At 53.4% G+C, this 20,134-nt stretch overlaps 1 protein-coding gene across 1 annotated transcript in view; it reads left to right on the forward strand.

Moving 5' to 3' along the window:
- The window catches only part of TNFRSF8 (TNF receptor superfamily member 8), a 77,887-nt gene extending 69,047 nt beyond the window's left edge, over positions 1-8,840 (forward strand). The window contains exons 13-15 of the mRNA XM_017504473.2: positions 1,881-1,906; positions 3,799-4,012; positions 6,942-8,840. Of these exons, the coding sequence (XP_017359962.1) occupies positions 1,881-1,906; positions 3,799-4,012; positions 6,942-7,192 (491 nt within the window). The 3' untranslated portion in view covers positions 7,193-8,840. The remainder of the gene's footprint in view (positions 1-1,880; positions 1,907-3,798; positions 4,013-6,941) is intronic.
- The last annotated feature ends 11,294 nt before the right edge of the window (positions 8,841-20,134 follow it).

Genomic DNA, 20,134 nt, shown 5'->3' on the forward strand with positions numbered 1-20,134 from the left:
CAGAATCACTCTGGAAGGACCATGATTTAGTGTCACTGACATCATTTAAAAGAATGTGCCTCGGCCGAGCGCAATGGCTCAAGCCTGTAATTCCAGCACTTCGGGAGGCTGAGGCGGGTGGATCGCCTGAGGTCAGGAGTTTGAGACCAGCCTGGCCAACACGGTGAAACCCCATCTCTACTAAAAATACAAAAATTAGCCGGGCGTGGTGGCGCACACCTGTAATCCCAGCTACTTGGGAGAATCGCTTGAACCTGGGAAATGGAGGCTGTACCTCTGCATTGCAGCCTGGGTGACAGAGTGAGACTCTGTATCAAAAAAAAGAGAAAAAGAGAAAAAACACTCTTTACCCCTAAGAGTGTTTCCCAAACTCACCTAGTGTCCAACATAGCACGTTCCTACGGCCAGTCTTGTGTGTACTTATCCTGCTTGTTGACTGAGCATCGGTGAGCGTCTCTGCGAGGGTTCAGGGCAGGTGGCTCCCCAGAGCTGCTGAAATCCGAGATGTGTGCAGGAGGCGGTGTGGCTGCCATGCGGGCATCTTGGAGGCAGAATTGTCTAGCCAGGGATGTGGGCCTGACAACAACAGATTCCAGATCTCTGTAGGTGGCATTCTCGGGAGTGGTTGAAGGCTGGGCATCCCTGGAAGATGGTCTGCTCTGGGAGTTGACTTGCCCCAGGATGGACTAGATGCCCAGGTGACCTCTCACCTTTCTCAGATGGCCAGTGAGCCAAGGTTAAATGTTAAATGTCAATGTGCGCCTGGCTATGACCTAGCCCCTGTTTACTATGGGAGAACAAGGGGAGTGGAGGGCGGGGGTTGAGATGAGAAGACAGAGCTTGTGGCTTGAGAATCTTTGCATCAGCACCTCCTGAGCCCACAGAGGGATGGGCTGAAGGACATGAGATGACCTGAGAGCAGTTGTCCTCCTCAAAGCCTGCTGCCTGGGTGCTTTTGGGCACGTGAAAGAGAAAATCGAAGTCCGGCTGGAGCCAGAAGGGTTCCACAGTAGACTGGCTTCAGGCGTGTCCCAGGCAGGGTCCAGGTGGCGTCCACAGGATCCCTCATCCTCTCTCCATCGCCTGCCTTGAGGTCCTCCATGTGGGTTTTGCCCGGTGTTACAGGGAGTTCGGGGCTCCCCACACCCTGGAGACAACAAGGTGTGGGGGCGGCATCCACTGACCAGCTTCTGACCCAGCGGAAGCCTCCTGGGCTCTGGCTGGGCCTGTGCGTCTCGTGAACCAATCCTCGCATGTGCATGGGGGTGGGGGTTCGGCGTGTTCATTGGCTTAGTCATTAGGAATGAGAGTGATGGCCGGGCCCGGTGGCTCACACCTGTAATCCTGGCACTTTGCAAGGCCGAAGCGAGTGGATCGCTTGAGATCATGAGTTCAAGACCAGCCTGGACAACATGGTGAAACCCTGTCTCTACTGAAAATACAAAAAATTAGCCAGGTGTGGTTGCGTGTGCCTGTAATCCCAGCTACTCGGGAAGCTGAGGCATGAGAATCGCTTGAACCTGGGAGGTGAAGGTTGCATTTTGCTGAGATTGCCCCACTGCGCTCCAGCGAGACCATCTCAAAAAANAAAAAAAAAAAAAAAAAAAGATTACAGAGAGTGGCCAGGGGAGAGAGGTGGTCCCCTGTCCTCCATCTGCCACTGGAGGAGCGAGCGTCGGGAAGTGAGCCTCCTTGCCTTGGGCTGGGGTGGGCGCTGACTCTGAAGCCCATCCCAGTCCTCTCCAGACTGATGACCTGACCCCTAGGCTGAGTTCAGTGCCACCCGTGATCCAGGAGGACCATTTGCCAGTATGCGGGGTGGGCGGGGCCAGGGGCTGCCAGACCCTCCTCGGTGAAGTCGCTGCTCTTGCTTTTTGCAGATTCCAGACCCAGGAGGAGCTCAACAGTAAGTACCCGCCCTTGCCCCCACCTCAGCTTCGTGCCCCGAAATCCGACTCCTTCCCTAACAGATCTGCAGTTTAGAGAGCTGCTGGGGGAAGGGAGAGGGAGGGGATGGAAGGGCCATTCCCCGCCCAGTACCCAGGGTGCAGGCCCCTGCTGCAGGTTCAGGCTGAGTCTGCCCCACCGCAGGGACCTCTGTCACAGGGGCCTCACCTCGGGCCTCAGTCAGGCCTTGGCCAAGGGTGGAGCGCCCCACCCCCACAGCAGCCTCCAGCTCCTGGCTCAGCCTGCCGGGAATTTCCAGAAGGGCCTGCAGACAGTGGGTTTGGCTTGCGCCACTTTTGGGTACCAGGTCTGGTCAGGAGGAAGGCTGCGTTCATTCTCCTCTTCTCTTCACCCTTGCATGAATCTCATCCTGCAAGCTGGATGACCGAGCAGGTGTCTATGATCCACTCCTTTTTTCTTTTTCCATTTATCACTCCTTCCACTACCTTCTTTCATTCAAGCATCATACATTAAGAAGGGTTTCTATCCTTTCATTTTTCAATATAATATACAGAACCATCACACTAGTTCAGTTTCAAATTACGGGGCATCACATTCAAATATGCTTGGATTTGACAAGTGTCTGTGACAATGCTGAGAAATTCCACAAAAGAGGGTCTTCAACAATTTGTAAGGTAATACATTTGGTTTTGCTGCATAGGCCATTAACAGTAACTTGTTTTAAAATGCAGTCTTTTGGCCAGGCACAATGGCTCACGCCTATAATCCCAGCATTTTGGGAAGCTAAGGCAGACGGATCACCTGAGGTCAGGAGTTTGAGACCAGCCTGGCCAACATAGTGAAACACCGTCTCTACTAAAAATACAAAAATTAGCCGGGTGTGGTGGTGCACGCCTGTAGTCCCAGCCACTCGGGAGGCTGAGGCAGGAGAATGTCTTGAACCTGGGGGGCAGAGGTTGCAGTGAGCCGAGATTGTGCCACTGCATTCCAGCCTGGGTAACAGAGTGAGACTCCATCTCAAAAACAAAAAACAAAACAAAACAAAAACCGTCTTTTAGCCTTCAAATTATTATAAAAAGTATTCAAGATGATATATTAAGGTTGGTGCCATTTGCCATTAAAAATAATGGCAAAAACCGTGATTACTTTTTCTTCAATCTAAAAGATGTGCTCTCTGTGCCTTGAGAATCATCACGTCAACATGAGCATCCCTGCCTCGTCTCTGAATTACTCAAACTCACTCCATTTTGAAGGCATCAGGACACTTAATGAGGCCACTTACTTGCATTTACTCGTAAAAGTCAAAAAGTAAACCGGCACATTCCTCAATACATGGCTGTTTTTAGAATGCATGAGTGTAATCATGAAAGACTGCTTTCCAGGATGTTGGGGCTAGGGAGCTGGAGGGGCTGCTCCAGGAGGTGGTGGGTCTGGAGCTGGTACTTACAGACTTTGGTGCTTATGAGTGTGGATTACAGAGGCAGATGCCAGGGTTCAAATCCCGGCTCACATGTTTACTGATGGTATAACCCTGGGCAAGTTACTCGACTCCTCTGTGCCTCAGTTTCCTCATCTGTAAAACGGGGAGAGGGCTGTTACCCACCTCATATGGTGGTTGTGAGAATTAACATATGCCAAGAAATTTAGGACAGGGTCACGGACATCGCAGGCACCCTGTGAGTCGCTGACTGTTACCCTTACTATTTAGTACAAATTAAAAGCAACAGACTTCACCCAGAAAGCTGAGAAGCCCGGGGCAGCTCAGGGCAGCTTTAAAGCAGAAAGGGAGACTCACTGGGGTCTGTAGAGATAAAGAAAAAGGGACCTCCCAGTTCAGAGAGTGGGGGAGGGAGAGGGCACCCGGCAGCAGCACCCATTCCTCTCCCACAGCAGGTGAGGAGTGGCGTGTCGATGACAGAATCTGGCGCAGAAGAGCTGCGGTTAATGAGCCCTCCAGCGCAGCCATTGGAGATCTGCCACAACGTGGGGGCAGCCAGCCTGGAGAGCCTGCCGTTGCGAGATGCCAGCCCAGCCAGCGGCCCCTCGCCTCCCAGGGACCTTCCTGAGCCTCGGGTGCCCACGGAACACACCAATAACAGGATTGGTGAGTTGGCCTGTTTTGAGCGTAGCCTGCAGGCCAGGGGCAGAGGTGGGGATGAGTGTGGGGCCCTGGGTGGAAGGGGCCTGGAGACTCTGGAGCTGAAAGGCCCGGCAAAGGAGAGGCATAGATTCTTCACCCCAATTCAAGTGTCTGTAAGTAGGGTCAGCAAGGGCACTTACCTCATAGGCCCTTGAGTGAATTCACGAGCCAGTGCGCATGAGGTGCCTGCTGTTACTCACATAAAAAGTGAAAGCCATCCCAGCCCCAACACCCGAGGGGACAGGAGGAGGATGTGCCAGTGGCCACAGGACCTGCCACTTGTCTGGCGCATTCTGGGCACTGTGCAGACGCCATCTCTTCCTCTCTGTCTCACCACCTTCTGAGGTTGGTGTCTTTCTCTCCATTTTACAGATGGGGAAACACCCGCTCTGCCTGGCAGGCCTTTCTGCTCCTATCCATGTGCCTACAGCCAAAACCCAGGGTGACCAACTTGTCCCATCTTTCCCAGGACACTCCTGGCCTCAGGGTGATCTGTCCGCCTCGGCCTCACAGAGTACCGGGATTATGAGCATGAGCCACTGTGCTAGGCCTGGGCAGTCTTTTGTAACAAACTGAAACTTTCGAAATTGTAGCTTTTAGTAAGTTTTATTTGAAAAGTGCGTATTTAGGGAAATACCACCAAAGGCTTCTTCGGAATTCCTAAGAAGTCCTAATTGGAACATCTGAGTCCATGCTGAGCGCAGTGCCTGGAATCCCAGGGGCGGGGTTCAGAGGGTGTTTGATGGGCAGGAGAAGGAAGTACCAGGCTCCCAGGTGGATGGCTTAGGTGTGGACTGACCCCCCACCCCTCAGCATAGCCTGCAGGCCTTGCTGGTGAATGGATCGGGTGGCGAGGAGGCCACCTCTGCTCTGCTGGGAAGTGGAAGGGCCTTGGAGATTCTCTTGGGCACCCAAGATACAGACAACCCCCTTACCTTCCTGATGCCAGCCTGGGGGAGCGTCCTCCCTTCCCATCCAGTTCCCAAGAGAGATCACACTGGGTTCTCCACATCATCCCACTCCCCCTGGGAACCAGGCAAGGCAAGAACTCCTTTCTCCCCAGCTTCCTCACCTGGCCTCCCCACCTGGCCAAGATGAATTCCCTGGACTCTGGAGCTCTGGGGAGGAGCAGGAAACCCATGCAGCCCTTGGAAGCCAGCACCACAACCTGGGGTGTGAGAGGCCTGTGATGGGGGCAGAGCCAGACGGGACAGACCCCTCATGGCCGTCTCTGACATTTACAGACCCTCTGTCACTTCTGAGCTCGGTGGGAGTGGTTTCCTCACCTGGAGCAGCCAGTCCCACTGGATTCAGCCTTGAATCCAGTTAATTCTGGATTTCCCAGGGACCCCTGCTCATTTCCCTGAGGAATGTGAAGGGGCCAGCCTGTCTCCCAGCTTTGGCTCCTTCTCCCTAAACCAGCACCCCCCACACCTGACCCCATCTCCCTCTCATCTTCTCTGTCCATCCCCCTCTGGGCCGTCTCTCCCCTCCTGGGGTCTCCTCTCTCACCACCCCCAGCCCCCGTCTTTTGCCCAGCCCTCTTCAGGGCTCCTAGGGCTAGGAGCCTGCAGGTCTTGATGGAGATGTAGGGGTACTCAGGCCCTGCTGTCTGTTTTGGGGTCTGTGGGGGCACCCAGCCCACAGCCCGTCCCATACTCTGGGCCTTCCCCTCCTCTCGCTGCCGTTTGGAGCACTTCTCTCTTTTCTGGGGGTGTTCAAAACCAGAATAGGAGAGCCAGCGTCATGCAATAGGATTGAGGGTACAGGGGATTTGAGAACATTTTTGGGGTTCCTGAATCCGAGGGTTATAACTGCATTACCCAGACAGGCAGGGGTCCCTGCACCCCTGCCCCACCCAGCTCTTGAGTTCCCTCTTGAGCTTCCCCATTCGACCTCCAGAGTCCAGGGCAGAACAGCTGGGAGCCGGCCTACCCTGAGCCGGACGCCGTCAACTGGGCAGAGGCCAGGCTTCCCCACTCCCCAGCTCCTCGGGCCACTGATCTCCCCTGCGCCGCTCCCCTCTATCAGAAGGCCACAGCAGGAGCCTCCACATCAAACTGTGGCGAGGACAAGCCATCCTCCAAGCTCCCACCGTGCGCTTACAGCACAACCATGTGGGCTGCAGGTGGGAGATCGGCTCTGAGCGGCAGACCCTGAAATTCACAACCTGAGCCAGGCTGTCTCGATCATGGGCTGCCAGGGGTTTCTGCAGGATGTGACTGGCTGGCTGGGTTTGCCTGGACTGAGGAGGCTCCCAGGACACGGGACTTGCAGTATTAGAACCAGGAATGTTGCCGGGCAAGATGGGACAGGTTGGTCACCCTGGGTTTTGGCTGTAGATACATGGATAGGGGCAGAAAGGGCTGCCGGGCAGAGTAAGGTTTTTTTTTTTTTTTTTTTTTTAATTTCTCCTAACTACATCTTGACCTTGGGCAGGTCATTTAACCTCTCCAGGCTTCAGGTTCCTATCTGTAAGTGGGAATCTTGATGGGGTCGCCTTGCAGGAGGGCTGAGCACCCAGGAGCCAGTGTGTGGCAGGTGCTCGCCTCTGCTGTGGCCGCCCATGCTCTGGTTATCCACGGCTTTGCCTATTCTCTTCTACAGTTCACTTTCTCTCCCACTGTGTCCTCTTCTTTCCTACCCATCCCTGAAGAAGTGTCGAGAAAATCCTAAGTACAAGTAGGCTGGTTCTTAACGCCTCAAGGCCCAGCTCCTAGCTGTTGTATTTCCTCTGAGCCCCAGGATGCCTGTAAGGTGTGTCAGAGAGGTTGTGCCATCAGCCTGAAGTCACCCAGCGGGCAGGACAGCACTGGGCCTCGGCCCCTTCTCTGCCTCTTTGCTCCCATCCTGGCCAGCGCTGGCCTCACTCACACATACTTTTGCCTTGCAGAGAAAATCTACATCATGAAGGCCGACACCGTGATTGTGGGGACCGTGAAGGCTGAGCTGCCCGAGGGCCGGGGCCTGGCGGGACCAGCAGAGCCCGAGTTGGAGGAGGAGGAGCTGGAGGCAGACCATGCCCCACACTACCCCGAGCAGGAGACAGAGCCGCCTCTGGGCAGCTGCGGCGACGTCGCCATGCTCTCAGTGGAAGAGGAAGGGAAGGAGGCCCCCTTGCCCATAGCCGCCTATGGAAAGTGAGGCCTGGGCTGGGCTGGGGCTCAGAGGGCAGCAGGGTAGCCACTGGGAGGCCAGAGTGGCACTGTTGGCACCAAGCTTGGTCCAGCATCTAGCAGTGGACTGGCCTGTCATTGCAGGGGTCTGGTGGTCTCTGCTTGCACCCCCCACTTAGCTGTCCCCTGACCTAGAGCCTAGGAGATCCGGGGCTTATACAGAAGAGACAATCCAAGGGGACCAGGTCCCAGCAGTGGTGTTGGTTGAAGCAGCAGACAGAGGGCAGGACTGGGCCCTGCCGAGAATAGCATTGGCCCCAGAGACCTGGGCATCAGACCCTTACCATCAGGCCCAGAGCCCACCGAGGGAGAGGCCGTGAGGCCAGCTCCCAGCGCCCCTGACCCCTATTCCCTCTCTCCCTGGACGTCAAAGATGACACCCATTGGGCTTTCCAGCATGCCCCCAGTTACTGTAAATGTGGCCCCCAGAGGGCACGGGGCCAGTGCCTGTGGTTGTCTCTCCTGAGTCAAAAGGGAAGTCCAGAGATGGGGTGTGGTCAGCTGACGCTGTCTCTGCTGCCACGGCCACACAGCACTCTGCACTGGCGTGAGGGCCCCTGCCCGGCCCCAGCCCTGCCTGGGCTGCGGGACCCTCCTGGTGCTGCCCACCTTCCCTCTGTCGCCCCCTTGATGGGCCCAGGATCAAGTCACTCATCTCAGAATGTCTCCACCAATCCCCACCACAGCAGGCGTCTCGGGACCCAGATGTCTGCAGCCCTCAGCAGCTGCAGACCGCCCCTCACCAACCCAGAGAGCCTGCTTTGATTTGCCCAGGGAATTCCACCCCATGTGGACATGGGGAACTTGGGGTGCTGCCCAGAGTTCTTGATCACTCTCTGTGGACCCCACCCGCTCTGTCCTGGGAAATGAAGAGGCATCTTCCTTAGATCTGCCCTGCTTGCAAATCCACTACCACCGGCCCCGCCATCTGGTTCTGGCTCTGTACCCGTTGGGGTGTGGACATTGAGGGGCGCCACCGCCTCCCCCAGGCATCTGCCTTACTCTGGACCATAGGAAACAAGATTGTTTGGAGGTTCCATCTGGATTTTGGGTGTTTCACATTTCACACTAAGGAGTAAAGCAGCCCTGACTTCCAGACCACTGGCCGGCCTGCTCTCCAGGGCCTTCAGCGTGTAAGCAAACGAGTGATGGATGAGGGTGAGTCTTGGAGTTGCGGGTAGCCTGGAGACTCATGGACTTACCGCCTGGAGGCAGGGCTGGCAAAGCTGCTGTTTACTCATCAGCTGGCCACGTGCTGTCTGGAGGAAGTGATAGTTTCTGAAACTGCTCAGATGTTTTGGGGAAAGTTGGAGAAGCCGTGGCATTGTGAGAGGTGGTTACACCAGAACCTGGACATTGGCCAGAAGTAGAAGTGGGCAGACGCTGTTTGCCCAGTGTTTTTGTGCAAGGATGGAGTGGGTGTCTCTGCATTACCCGCAGCCGCGGCTGTAAGGTACACTGGTCAGCACGCGCCTGTCTGGCAGGGTAGTCTGGTGCCCTTGACGGGAGAGACAGATACGTTTTAACAAAATAATGCACTTCTTCACCCCGTGGCCTTTCATGCAAATTTCAGATCCCTAAAAATCCATAAAATTCTTAAAAACCAAGAACTGTAAGGCTGAGGACATGATCATTGAAATTGAGAGTATGTTATTCACAGAGGCTCTGAGCAGCACTGGCTCTGGGGGATTCTCTCCCCGCAGGGCAGGGATTCCCTTTGCACCCCCAGGCACTGAGGTGGCCGGTCTCTGGTGGACTGGACATTTCTGGGTCCAGGAGCCAACTTCCTGCTGGGGCAGCCCTTCTCACTGCTGGAAGGTTTCCTTATCACTCGAGGCAATCTCTTTCTCTGTGTAATTGCTGCTCCCTGGTTCAAGATGGGCCCTTTGAGGACACTTAGAATAAAGCCACTGATGGTGGGCGTGGTGTCTCACACTGTAATCCCAGCACTCTGGGAGGCTGAGGTGAGTGGATCACATGAGATCAGGAGTTTGAGACCATCAGGCCAACATGGTGAAACCCCGTCTCTACTAAAAATACAAAAATTAGCTGGGCATGGTGGTGGGCACCTGTAATCCCACCTACTTTGGAGGCTGAGGCAGGAGAATCGCTTGAACCTGGGAGGCAGAGGTTGCAGTGAGCTGAGATTGCGCCACTGCACTCCAGCCTGGGCGACAAGAGTTGAGACTCCGTCTCAAAAAATAAAAAAAATAAAGCCACTATTGTCACGAAAGCCTCCCTTTAGGTATTTATAGAAAGGTTTCTGGGCCTTTCCATGGCCTTCTTCCCTCTGGGCTGGGCCAGGCAGCCCCATAGCTTTAGAGAAGGGAGTCTCTAAGGAACAGTTTGAGTGCCCAGGCCTTGGGAGGCAGGGGGAGGACCACAGTATTTGGGAGCATCGGGCTTCTGTGTCTGAGCTGGGTGGAGCCCAGCCTGCTTCCCTGGGCATAGCTCAGTGGCCTTGGGAACCAGCCTCCACCCCAGGGAACCAGCCTGGAGGCCCCCTCTGACTGTGGCTCCTGTGTGGGGTGGAGGAAACCCACAGCCACGGACAGACCCTGCTCCCCACTCCCCAAGATGCCAGCCCACACCCGGACATCAGCCCGGCCATTGAACCAGCCACTGCCTGCCATTCACTCAGTCCAGGGGCCAGGGTGAATTTCCCCATCCTGCCCAGCAGTGAGAGGACCCCTTCTATCCCCTGGCTGTGCTCGTGTCCAGGTTGGGAGATGTACAGAGCCCCTTGCTACTCAAGGTAGCAATTCCCAGGCTGTGACAACACTCCCACACACCTTTTCTTGAACATTTGTGATCAGAGCGGGACAGCAAGTGATATGTATCAGATGGAAGCTGCTGCCTTCAAAGAAAAGCCATTGTTTCCTAAGGCACCTTTGTCAACCATTCTACAGTTCTTAGAATCTCCATGGCTTGGATCAGTCCCTAAAATGGAACGAGAGGACCTCCCTAGAGCGTCTCTCACTCCATCACAACCTCACCCTCCAACAGTGAGGTGTTAAAGACCCAAGACTGAGTCTCGGCCATCTTTGTTCCACGGTCACCAGGCCCTGATTGTTTGAGCTAAGTAGAAATGAAAGCTTGTGCCGGATGAGAGGCGGCTCTCCAGCCGCAGTTCCTCAGGTGCCCAGGTGCCTTCTCTCCTCCACCCACTTCCTTGATCCTCTGCAGTGAGGGCCAAGTGTGGGTGGGAGGGGCTTGGGCCAGAATGCGCAGGGACACCAGATTCACAGCCAGGGTGCAAGAGAAAAGCTTAGTGAAGGTGAGACTATTCCGCTTCAAGGGTGGCTCCTTGGACCGAAGGAAAAACTGCTGAGGACACCTCGGGCCCCTGCACTCTGCACCAGGCTGCTCTGCCAGGGTCCTCCTCCTGAGCTGGCACCCCATGTTGGCCGAACACCCTGGGACCCTTGCCCGTGGGTGACCCAGGGGAGCAGGCCTCCAATGCTGTGGCTATGGGTGTGTGCCAGGCACAGGGCAGAGAGGCTTGCCCGCCATTCTCCACAGCGTGTGGATGGCGATGGCACTGTGGGGTCACACCCAGGCTCAAATCCCAGCCCCGCCATTTATCCATTGCATGAGCTTGGCTATGTTCCGTGATCTCTCTAAGACTCGGTTTTCTTGTCCGTGAAATGGGGGTGTCAGTCTCTACCTGATGGGTCTGTGGGACTTTCCTGACATGCCACCTGGTGTGTGGCTTGTGCTAAGTGGCAGGTTCTGTCCTTATTCCAGCCTGGTGGCCACTTGCCAAGAGTGAGCCCTTCCTATGTCTGCAGAATTCAGCCCCCTCAGACTTACAAGTGGGTCACCTTTAAAAGGGCACTGGGACCAGGCACGGTGGCTCACGCCTGTAATCCTAGCACTTTGGAGGTCGAGGCTGGCGGATCACCTGAGGTCAGGAGTTTGAGACCAGCCTGGTCAACATGGTGAAACCCTATCTCTGCTAAAAATACAAAAATTAGCCAGGCGTGGTGGCGTGTGCCTGTAATCCCAGCTACTTGGGAGATTGCGGTGGGAGAATCACTTCAACCCAGGAGGCGGAAGTTGCAGTGAACCAAGATCATGCCATTGCACTCCAGCCTGGGTGGCAAGAGCGAAACTCTGTCTCAGAGAACAAAAAAAGGAAGCACTGGAATTGGAACACTTTCTTCCCAGGAAAGCATTGTCGCTGATGGTTGGTTCCAAGGCTAGCCCACCAAAGCCTGCTTTAGCCCATCAAGGTTGATCAGAGCTTTCAGACCAGCCTGGGGACCTGGCTGCCCTTGTGGCCACGTTGTGGGAAGCCCTGTAGTGGGCGGGCCTCTTCTTGCTCCGTGGGCTGCCCCGAGAACCCTTAAATCACAGTCATATGGCTCATTATTCCATGTCTGTAACTCTGGCAATGTTGGCGAAGTGCTGCGGGTCCCTCTGGAGGGACATCTCACTCGTGGTTCTAGCACATTCCAGATGGCACTGCATTGCTGTTCAAGGTCTTTCCTCAATTAAAGAGTGGCCTCCCTTCCTCCCTTCCTTCTACAAACACCTCTGATGAGCCCGGCCCAGGTCTAGCTGGTGAGGACTCATGGGGCACAGACTTGCTCTTGTGGTCCTGTGTCTGGTGGACGGGACAGACGACAGCATCATCGAATCAGTGCACAAGGCCATTGCAGAGTTGGATCACGCTGTGAACCACGAGGAGCCCTAGCCAGGTACTGTGGCAGAATGGGAGGGGAGGGCCACCCTAGCTAGGTGGTCAGGACGAGCTTCCTTGAGAAGGTGCCCTTTGAACTTGGCGTGAGTGACGTTACGAGCCAGTGAGATCTGGAAGGCAGAGCGCCACAGGTGCAAAGGGCCTGAGGTGGGCATGCTCTGCCTCAAGTTTCAGGAACTACACGGTGGTGGAAAAGGCACAGTGGACGAGGCAGAGAAAGGAGGTGTGAAGGGAAGCCCTGGCCGTGGAGGGCCTGGTGTGCCACTGTGACTGGGCACTTTCATTTTACCGTAAGAGCACTGGTCTACGTTTATTTCTGTTTTCGTCCTAGTAGAACAATGAACATCCTGGTATTATCTTAGCAGTGAGTGAGAAAGGCCAAACCAGGGGCAGCAAAGTTTGTTTTAACCTATTTCAGAGGGAAGTTGGGCAAATAGGCAGCAGTTGCTCGTAGCCAGGAAGCAGTTAGATGTGTTTTCTCAGAAAGAACTAAGACAGCATTCCTGGCGATGATCACAGCTATGGGTAAAGTTAGGAGTCGGCCCGTCTAGCTTCCCCTTTCTCTGGGTGTCTTCCAGAGAGTAAAAACCAAACCGAAAAACCCTGGGAAGCCTGGAGGCCTCTGTTTATGTTTTGGTGTGCTGTTGGTTTTCCAGTCATGAGCCAGGGATTATTTCAGCATCACAGGGACAGCAGTGGCCTGCACTTTCTTCTTCACCCTTTAGCCCTCATGGAGACAGTGACCATTTCATTATAGTGGCGTGGAGCTGTGACTTCCGGCTCGACCAGCCCCCAGCTCCTTGGTCCCAAGCAAAGCCCTTATATGTGTTCAGTGTGGGTTCTCTGGTCTGCAAAATGGACCTAATAGGGCCAGGCACAGTGGTTCATGCCTGTAATCTCGCCACTTCGGGAGGCGGAGGCAAGTAGGTCACTTGAGGTCAGGAGTTTGAGACCAGCCCAGGCAACATGGCAAAACCCCGTCTCTACTAAAAATACAAAAAGTAGCTGGGCATGGTGGCATGTGCCTGTGATCCTAGCTACTTGGGAGGCTAAGATGGGAGAACTGCTTGAACCTGGGAGGTGGAGGTTGCAGTGAGCTGAGATCGTGCTGCCACATTCCAGCCTGGGGAACAGAGTGAGACTCTGTTTAAAAAAGAAAAAAAGGACCTAATATTTGCCTTGTAAGATGGCTATAAGGCCGAGAGGAACAGTGGAAGCCAAGGTCTGAGCACATATGCCATGTTCAGCAAACGACCAGGGTAGCATCTTAAGATCTGAGAGTTTGCCCAAGCCTTCCCACATTCTTTGTGCATCTGGGCTTCCTAATAGAACCCTGGATGGTAGACAGGCTGGGTGGCCGCACTCCGTTTTACAAACCGAGGCTCAGAGGGGCAAAGCAACCGGCCCACTGCCACACAGCTGAGAAGTGCTTACGCTGGAGTTCAACCCCCAGCTCTGTGATTCTAAATCCCTGTCGGTGCCCGGGTGGCCTGGCTGCCTCTGTGGTCAGGGGTTGTGTGCATGCCATACCTGGCACTTGCCTTCTAGACACGTTTCCTTTCATCTCCAAGTCGCCACGGCTGAGAGAGAGAACGGAGGCTGATTTTATTCCTCCCTTTACGGGAAGGCGGGGACAGTTGCAAGAGGCTGGGTAACCTGCTCAAGGTCAAACTCCAGGCTGGGTGTGGCTTTCTGATTCCTCTGACTAGACAGGAAGGACATGGTGCCAGCCCCGCCAGAGCCTCCTTCCTTGACACAGCTTTCCATGCATGGGTTCCTGGAGCCAACAACTCCAGGAGCAGGAAGTGGAAACATGCCACCATGCCCTGCTAATGTTTTTTTTTTTTTTTTTTTGGTAGAGATGAGTTTCTCTATGTTGCCCAGACTGGTCTTGAATTCCTGGGCTCAATCTTCCTACCTTGGTTTCCCAAAGTGCTGGATTACAGGTGTGTGATTCTGAGGTCCAGGGAGACTCGGGGCTGGGTTGAGTCCAGAGAATCTCTGGGGGAGAACTGCCTGATGATGGAATTACCCTTTCCATCCCCAGTAACACCTCATATCCTGCTCTCTGCCCCACCTGAGGCTTCCTGAAGGAAGATGATCCAGAACAAGCATCCCATTTCACAGATGGAACAACCGAGCCCCGTAGAGGTAAAGCGGTTTTCGCAAGGTCCCAGCTTGGTGCTGTGTGATGGAGACGGCTCTAGCTCTAGCCTGAAGTTGGGGCTGGGGCAGGGGAACTCACTCCCTAGTCCAAGGGAGCAGTAAATATTACTTGCTGATTTTCATTCTTCCTTTAAAAAAACAATTGATGTTAAAAGTAACTGTGGTGAGAGGGTTGAGTTCTTATTTATAACACAGCTTTGCAAGAATAAACAGAGTAGACAAAAATATCCTATCAGCTGGGCTTCTGCAGCTTCACAAGGTACTGAACTGTGCAGTCAGAAGGCCCCAGGTTCAGAAGGGCCCAGGGCTTGGTTTCATGAGCCGCTGTCCCCATCTTGAAAGGGATTAATAACTTACGGCACAGGGCCCTGTGTTTTCATTTTTCATGGAGTCTTACAAATTATGTAGCTGGTCTTGCATGGGGCAGGGAAATTGTTTATTCAGAATTCACTGGAAGCCAAAGCACTTTATTTCCATTGTCATGTGATCTCACAGGGACCTTATAAATGAGCACGCATGTTCGCATTTTTAAGTGAGTGTTAAATGACCAGTAACTGACATAACTGTCCCAGTCATCTCTTGCTACATAACAAATCACCTCAAAACTTAGTGGCTTAAAACAATGGTCATTAATTTTGCTCACAAATCTGCAGTGTGGCCTGGACTTAGCCGGGAGGCACATCTTGGCTCACTTAGTACCAGAGGGGTGATGAGATGAGCTGGAGAATCCACCTCCAAGAGGGCTGGCAAGTTGGTGCTGGCTGCCAGTTTCTCTCCATGGAGCTGCTTGGGTTTCCTCACAGCATGGCCGCTGGGTTCCTGGAGCCAAAAACTCCAGGAGCAGGAAGGAGAAACTGCCAGGGTCATAAAATCTGGGCCTGGAAATATAATAACCCAGAGTCCTCTGGGCCTGGCACTGCATCACCGTTGCCGCATTCTGGATAGTCACAGAGCCCAGACTCAAGGGGAGGGGACACAGATCCCATCCCTCATTAGAAGGAGTGTCAAAGAGTCTTGAGATCTTATGTGTCAACACAAACACTTCACATATTGTCTTATTTTAGCCTTTTGGCAATTTTGCCATTATTGTCCTTGAAGTTGGCTCAAGGAAGCTAAATAACCTGGTGGAATTGGAAATGCATCTGGCTGGAATTTGAATCCAAGCTCGTCTGTCTCCAGAGTGTGAGCTCTGGACTGAGTGACTGACCTGTGCATCCAGGGACCCATGCAGTCAGAATGTGGCAGGACTGGAATGCAAGCTCACATCTGTCTGATTAGAGAACACTTGAGTCTGGTACCCATAAAAATTAGTCCCTATCTAGTTTTTAGATAGGGAAATCAAGGCTCTGAGAGGTCTTGCCAGGCCTCCCCTGAGGAAGAGGGCAGGGTCTGACACCTTCCAGGGCAGGATGGGGCCTCCAACTTGGGCTGCATAGAACCATGTCAGGAAGTCACAGAGAGTTGTGGGCAGATTATGCAAGAACAGGCTGTAGGGAGGGGTGTTGTTTTTCACTGCAATTACACTTCATTCAGGAAATATAGCTTCTGCACGTATCACGGGAGGGTTCCGGAGGGTTCCTCACCCTGTGCAGAAGACCTCCTGTGAATACTGGGGCACTCACTGGGTGACCCAGGGTCCGCTGGGCCAATTGCATTCATGAGAAGTTCCCTGAGAGCCTCTCTGTGGCCATCTGGGCTGGGCTTTGACAATAGATTCGAAGAGGTTCTATTCCCACCATGCACGGAGCCACAGGTTAGTAAGAAAGATGATAAGAACTGTACTTGAGGCTTTTGTGTGCTCTCATTTAAATCTCACAGTGCACTGGAAAGTAGTTATTATATTACCCCTATGTTAACGGTGAGGAAACTGAGACACAGAGTATCTAAGCCACTCTGTGTCTTGCCCAGGGTCACACAGCTGCTAAGTGGTGCAGCTAGGATTTGAACACAGGCCACTTGGCTGGAGTCTGCATCCTCACCCACTTGGCCATGCTGCTCCATTATGGCTCAGGCCGAGGTCACCACTGTGCTGAGGCCCCAGCCCTGAGTCCCAGACCCTGTAGAACACTATGCAGGCGTCCATGGGGTTCAGTAAACACACAGGTAATGGAATTTGCCTCTTGGCTTTTATCCCGCCTTTCCTTTCCAAAGCCCAGCTGTGGCCAGGCCACTCCTTCACAGAACCTTCGATGGCTCCCTAGTGCCTACAGGCCAATGTCTGCCAATCTAGCCCTTGCTGCTACCTCCACAGTTTCTGTATCCAAACCCTTCCTGAGACCCAACTGTGTTCCCTCAGTCACCAAATACAGAGGGCATATCCTCATCATGAAACCTCTGCTCAGTGCTCCAAGCCCTGAATTTCCAAGCTCATCTTTCTCCTCCTCCTCCAGAAAGCCTTCCAGGGCACCTAGGCCCAGGACCTCCAAACTCCCACAGCACTGACTGTGAAGGGGGACTGGAGGCCAAGTTCCAGAAGTCTTGCAAAAAATCTCTCTGAAAAAATGAATTCATTCATTCATTCATACAGCCGCTCATTCAGTCACTCAAGCAACAGATCTCTATGGAACACGCGCTATGTGCCGGGCACTGTGCTTGGTGTTGGGGAACACAGTGGGGAGTGGCAGGGACATACAGTACTATTCTCAGGGAGTCACAGCCCAACTGGGAGACCAGCCTGGAGCCTGGTAATGGCTTAGAGCATGATATTTGCTTTGATGGAGACCAGCTTGGGGTTCATGGCCCCAGTGGATGCCACCTAGCTTAGATGTGGGCATGGGGGGGCAATCTCTGCTTTCTCCTCTGTTTAATAAGATCACCCACCCCAAAGAGTTGTTGTAAGGATTAATTTAATCGATTAATCTGTTCAATAAATATTTGTCAAGCTCAAACTGTATGCTGGGGTGCTGGGGACACACAGCCCTGCCCTCTGCAGAGTGACAATAAAGAGTATTTGGGATAACACTAGCAGGTGGTAATTGCTATAAAGACAAAAAAGACAGTGGTGTGTAGGCCCTCAGAGGGGTGAGGCGTGCAGCCAGGGCTTGGAGATGGAGCACCTGCTGAGCAAAGGTCTGTGAGAACGTAGCAGTTTGGGGTGTGCAGGGGCAGTGAGTAGTTGTGACCATGCGTCTGGGGCAGACATTGCCCCATCCCTGCACCTGCATCTCTAGGTTTCTACAGAATAAATGGGCAAGGTGATGGGGAGAATTTCATGGGCGGAAATTGTTCCACAGGAGCTGAGGAGGGTGGCTGGCAGGACTGAGCCTGCTACTTAGCGGGAAGTTGCAGCAGCCTCAGGAGGGGTGGGGAGCTGCAGGGGAATTGGAGCTCAAGGGGGTTTCCTTCCAGTATGAAGGGGAAAAGCAAGGCTGTGCACTTTGGAACTTCTCAGGGAAACCCTTTCCTGCACCCCAGGGGACTCGGGCTCCATTCTAGGAAGGCAGAATGCATGGCCTCCATCAAGTTTTGGGTTTGCATTGATTAAGCACTTACTGAATGCTAGGCACTGTAGAGTCTCCATCTCGCATCCTTACGGCACCCCTGAAAAGCAGAGGTTATTTATCCCCATTCTACAGATGAGGAATTAGAGGCTCGGGGAGGTACAGTGACTTGTCCAGGGTCAAGGTTGCATATCAGTCAATGGCCTGAGCTGAGACTTGAACCCAGGTCTAGGTGATGGCAGAGTTGATGCTATTTCTCCTTTTGATATACCCCAACTGTGTAAAGCAACCCTTTTTTGCTAGGCTTCTTGGTGTTTGAAATTTTACCACTCATTCCTAGGGGTTAAAGCTTCCTGGGTTTCTCCTTTGGGGGACATGTCTGGAGCAGGATCTCGATCTGTTGGCAGAGGGGCAGCAGCTGCTCTGTCTGGTATACAGTAGGTACTCAGTAAGTCTGCAGGGCAGGCAGGACAGGCCTGGGTTGGAGGAAGATCCAATTTCCTGGGATTGAGCGCTGCAGACCAACTTCACCTGGAGGACAAACGAGAGGTGGCCGAATCACTGCCACCTACTTCAAGAAGTCCCCAGGGCACTTCAGCCAGGGTGGCTTGGTCCCTTTTCTAAGTCTCCTGCCCGCCCTGCCCCAGTTCCTGTAGGGAGTGTGTCCATTCTGACTCACCCACGTCCAGCCCTGCCCAGCTCTTTTGGGGCTGCTGTAGGCACACATACTTGTAAATGTCTGAATAAGTGAAGATTGGGAAATTGCACTGGGGAAAAATTACTATTTATTCCTCTTTTGAATTGGGGAGGAAAACATTGCTGGGGAAATGAGGTCAGTGACGTGGGGAGCGTTGCATGCTCCTTACTGATGAGCAGAGGGCCGCTCTCACGTGCTGTCTTCCTAGGAAGGGTTGGGTAGTGCGTCAGGGAAGGGGCCCAGAGCTGTGACTGGTCCAGTCTGGCGGGAAGCTGCCCCCTCACTGTGTCACTCCCTTCTCTGCCCTCGCTCTAAGCTGCTCCCCTGGCTGCCCTCACTCTGAGCTGAAATCTCACTAATGAGAAAAAAATGTGCTGGTTTATGCCTCCATGGGCTGGCTGTGCTGGTGGGTCCCAGCGGGGAGGTGGCCCGCTGACATGGCCTGGAGGAAACACAGTGCATGGGGCAGGGAGGATGTGCACGAGCGATTTGTGACTCCCAGGCCTCATAGCCTCATGCAGCCCCTCCCTCTGAGAGTACGGATGGGGAAACTGAGGCCTGGGAAGGCAAGAGGCATGCCTGAGGTCACACACAGAATCAGTGGCCTTCAGAACAAGCACCCAGGCTGCTGGTGCCTTAAAGATAAAAATAAAGTTTATAAATGGAAAAAATGAATGAAAGAAGAAACAAAGTACAAAGAATATGATAAATATAATAAAAATTACACACAATCTTGGTGAGTCACGGTGGCTCACGCCTGTAATCCTAACACTTTGGGAGGCCTAAATGGGCAGATCATTTAAGGTCAGGAGTTCAAGAACAGCCTGGCCAACATGGTTAAACCTCGTCTCTACTGAAAATACAAAAATTAGTCAGGCATGGTGGTGTGTGCCTGTGATCCCAGCTATTTGGGAGGCTGAGGCACAAGAATCACTTGAACCCGGGAGGCAGAGGTTGCAGTGAGGTGAGATTGTGCCACTGCACTCCAGCCTGGATGACACAGTAAAAGAATCAGTATTCCTTAAACAAATAAATTACACACAATCCCATCACCCATGATAACACCTTTACACATTTTGGGTTCTTCCCTCCTGAGCAGTTTTTAAAAAGTATCCTCAATGGTTTATTTATTTATTTATTTGTTGAATTTTCTAGATCTAGATGGGGTCTAGATCCAGAGAACCAGGCAATCTGAGAAAGCTCTTACCTCTCCATCCTAAGATTCATCTGAAAGGGTTTCATGGCTAGAAGTGTCTGCAAATCTTTGGTTTAGCGCATTCCAGTGCTTCTTCTCCAATGCCAGGCCACCTGCAGCCAGGGCAAGAGAACCCTGTGGGCTGGAGAGATCCTGGAGGGCTTTAGGGAGGCAGTGGGGTTGGAGCTGAGCCATGAAAGATGGCTCAGCATCAGGAATGGGAAGAGGGCGTGTTTCATTGCGGGGGACCGTTTGGATCTGAGCTGCCTGGGGGTGCAGGTGGGAGACCTCTGGGGAGGCCTTTGGAGGAAGCATCTGGGGAAGGTGAGGTGAAGACAGGCTCAGGAAAGCTGTTTGCCTTAGGAGAGTTCAGAGGGAGATGGGACAGGTGAGGCCTTTGCAGCCTGGCTGGGCTGCCTGCAGACCTAGGGCTGGCCGCCTCAGGGTAGGCGTACACAGCTGGGGATGGAGCAATGGAGGATGGAGCTAGAGGCTCCTGATAATTCACCCCTCCCGAAGGCCCAGCCCTGGAGAAAGCCTTGTGTTCAGAGCATGTGAAGGACCCCTGGTTCTCCCTCTGTGAAGTGGAACGTCTTTGTGATAAGTGGAACGACTGCATCGGGGCCTGGCAGATCCTTCATGAAATGGATGTTTGTGATTATTATTATTATTATTATTATTTTTTTTTTTTTTTTTGAGACGGAGTT

Source organism: Cebus imitator, unplaced genomic scaffold (assembly GCF_001604975.1).
Source record: "Cebus imitator isolate Cc_AM_T3 unplaced genomic scaffold, Cebus_imitator-1.0 Scaffold15, whole genome shotgun sequence".
Lineage (NCBI taxonomy): Eukaryota > Metazoa > Chordata > Mammalia > Primates > Cebidae > Cebus > Cebus imitator.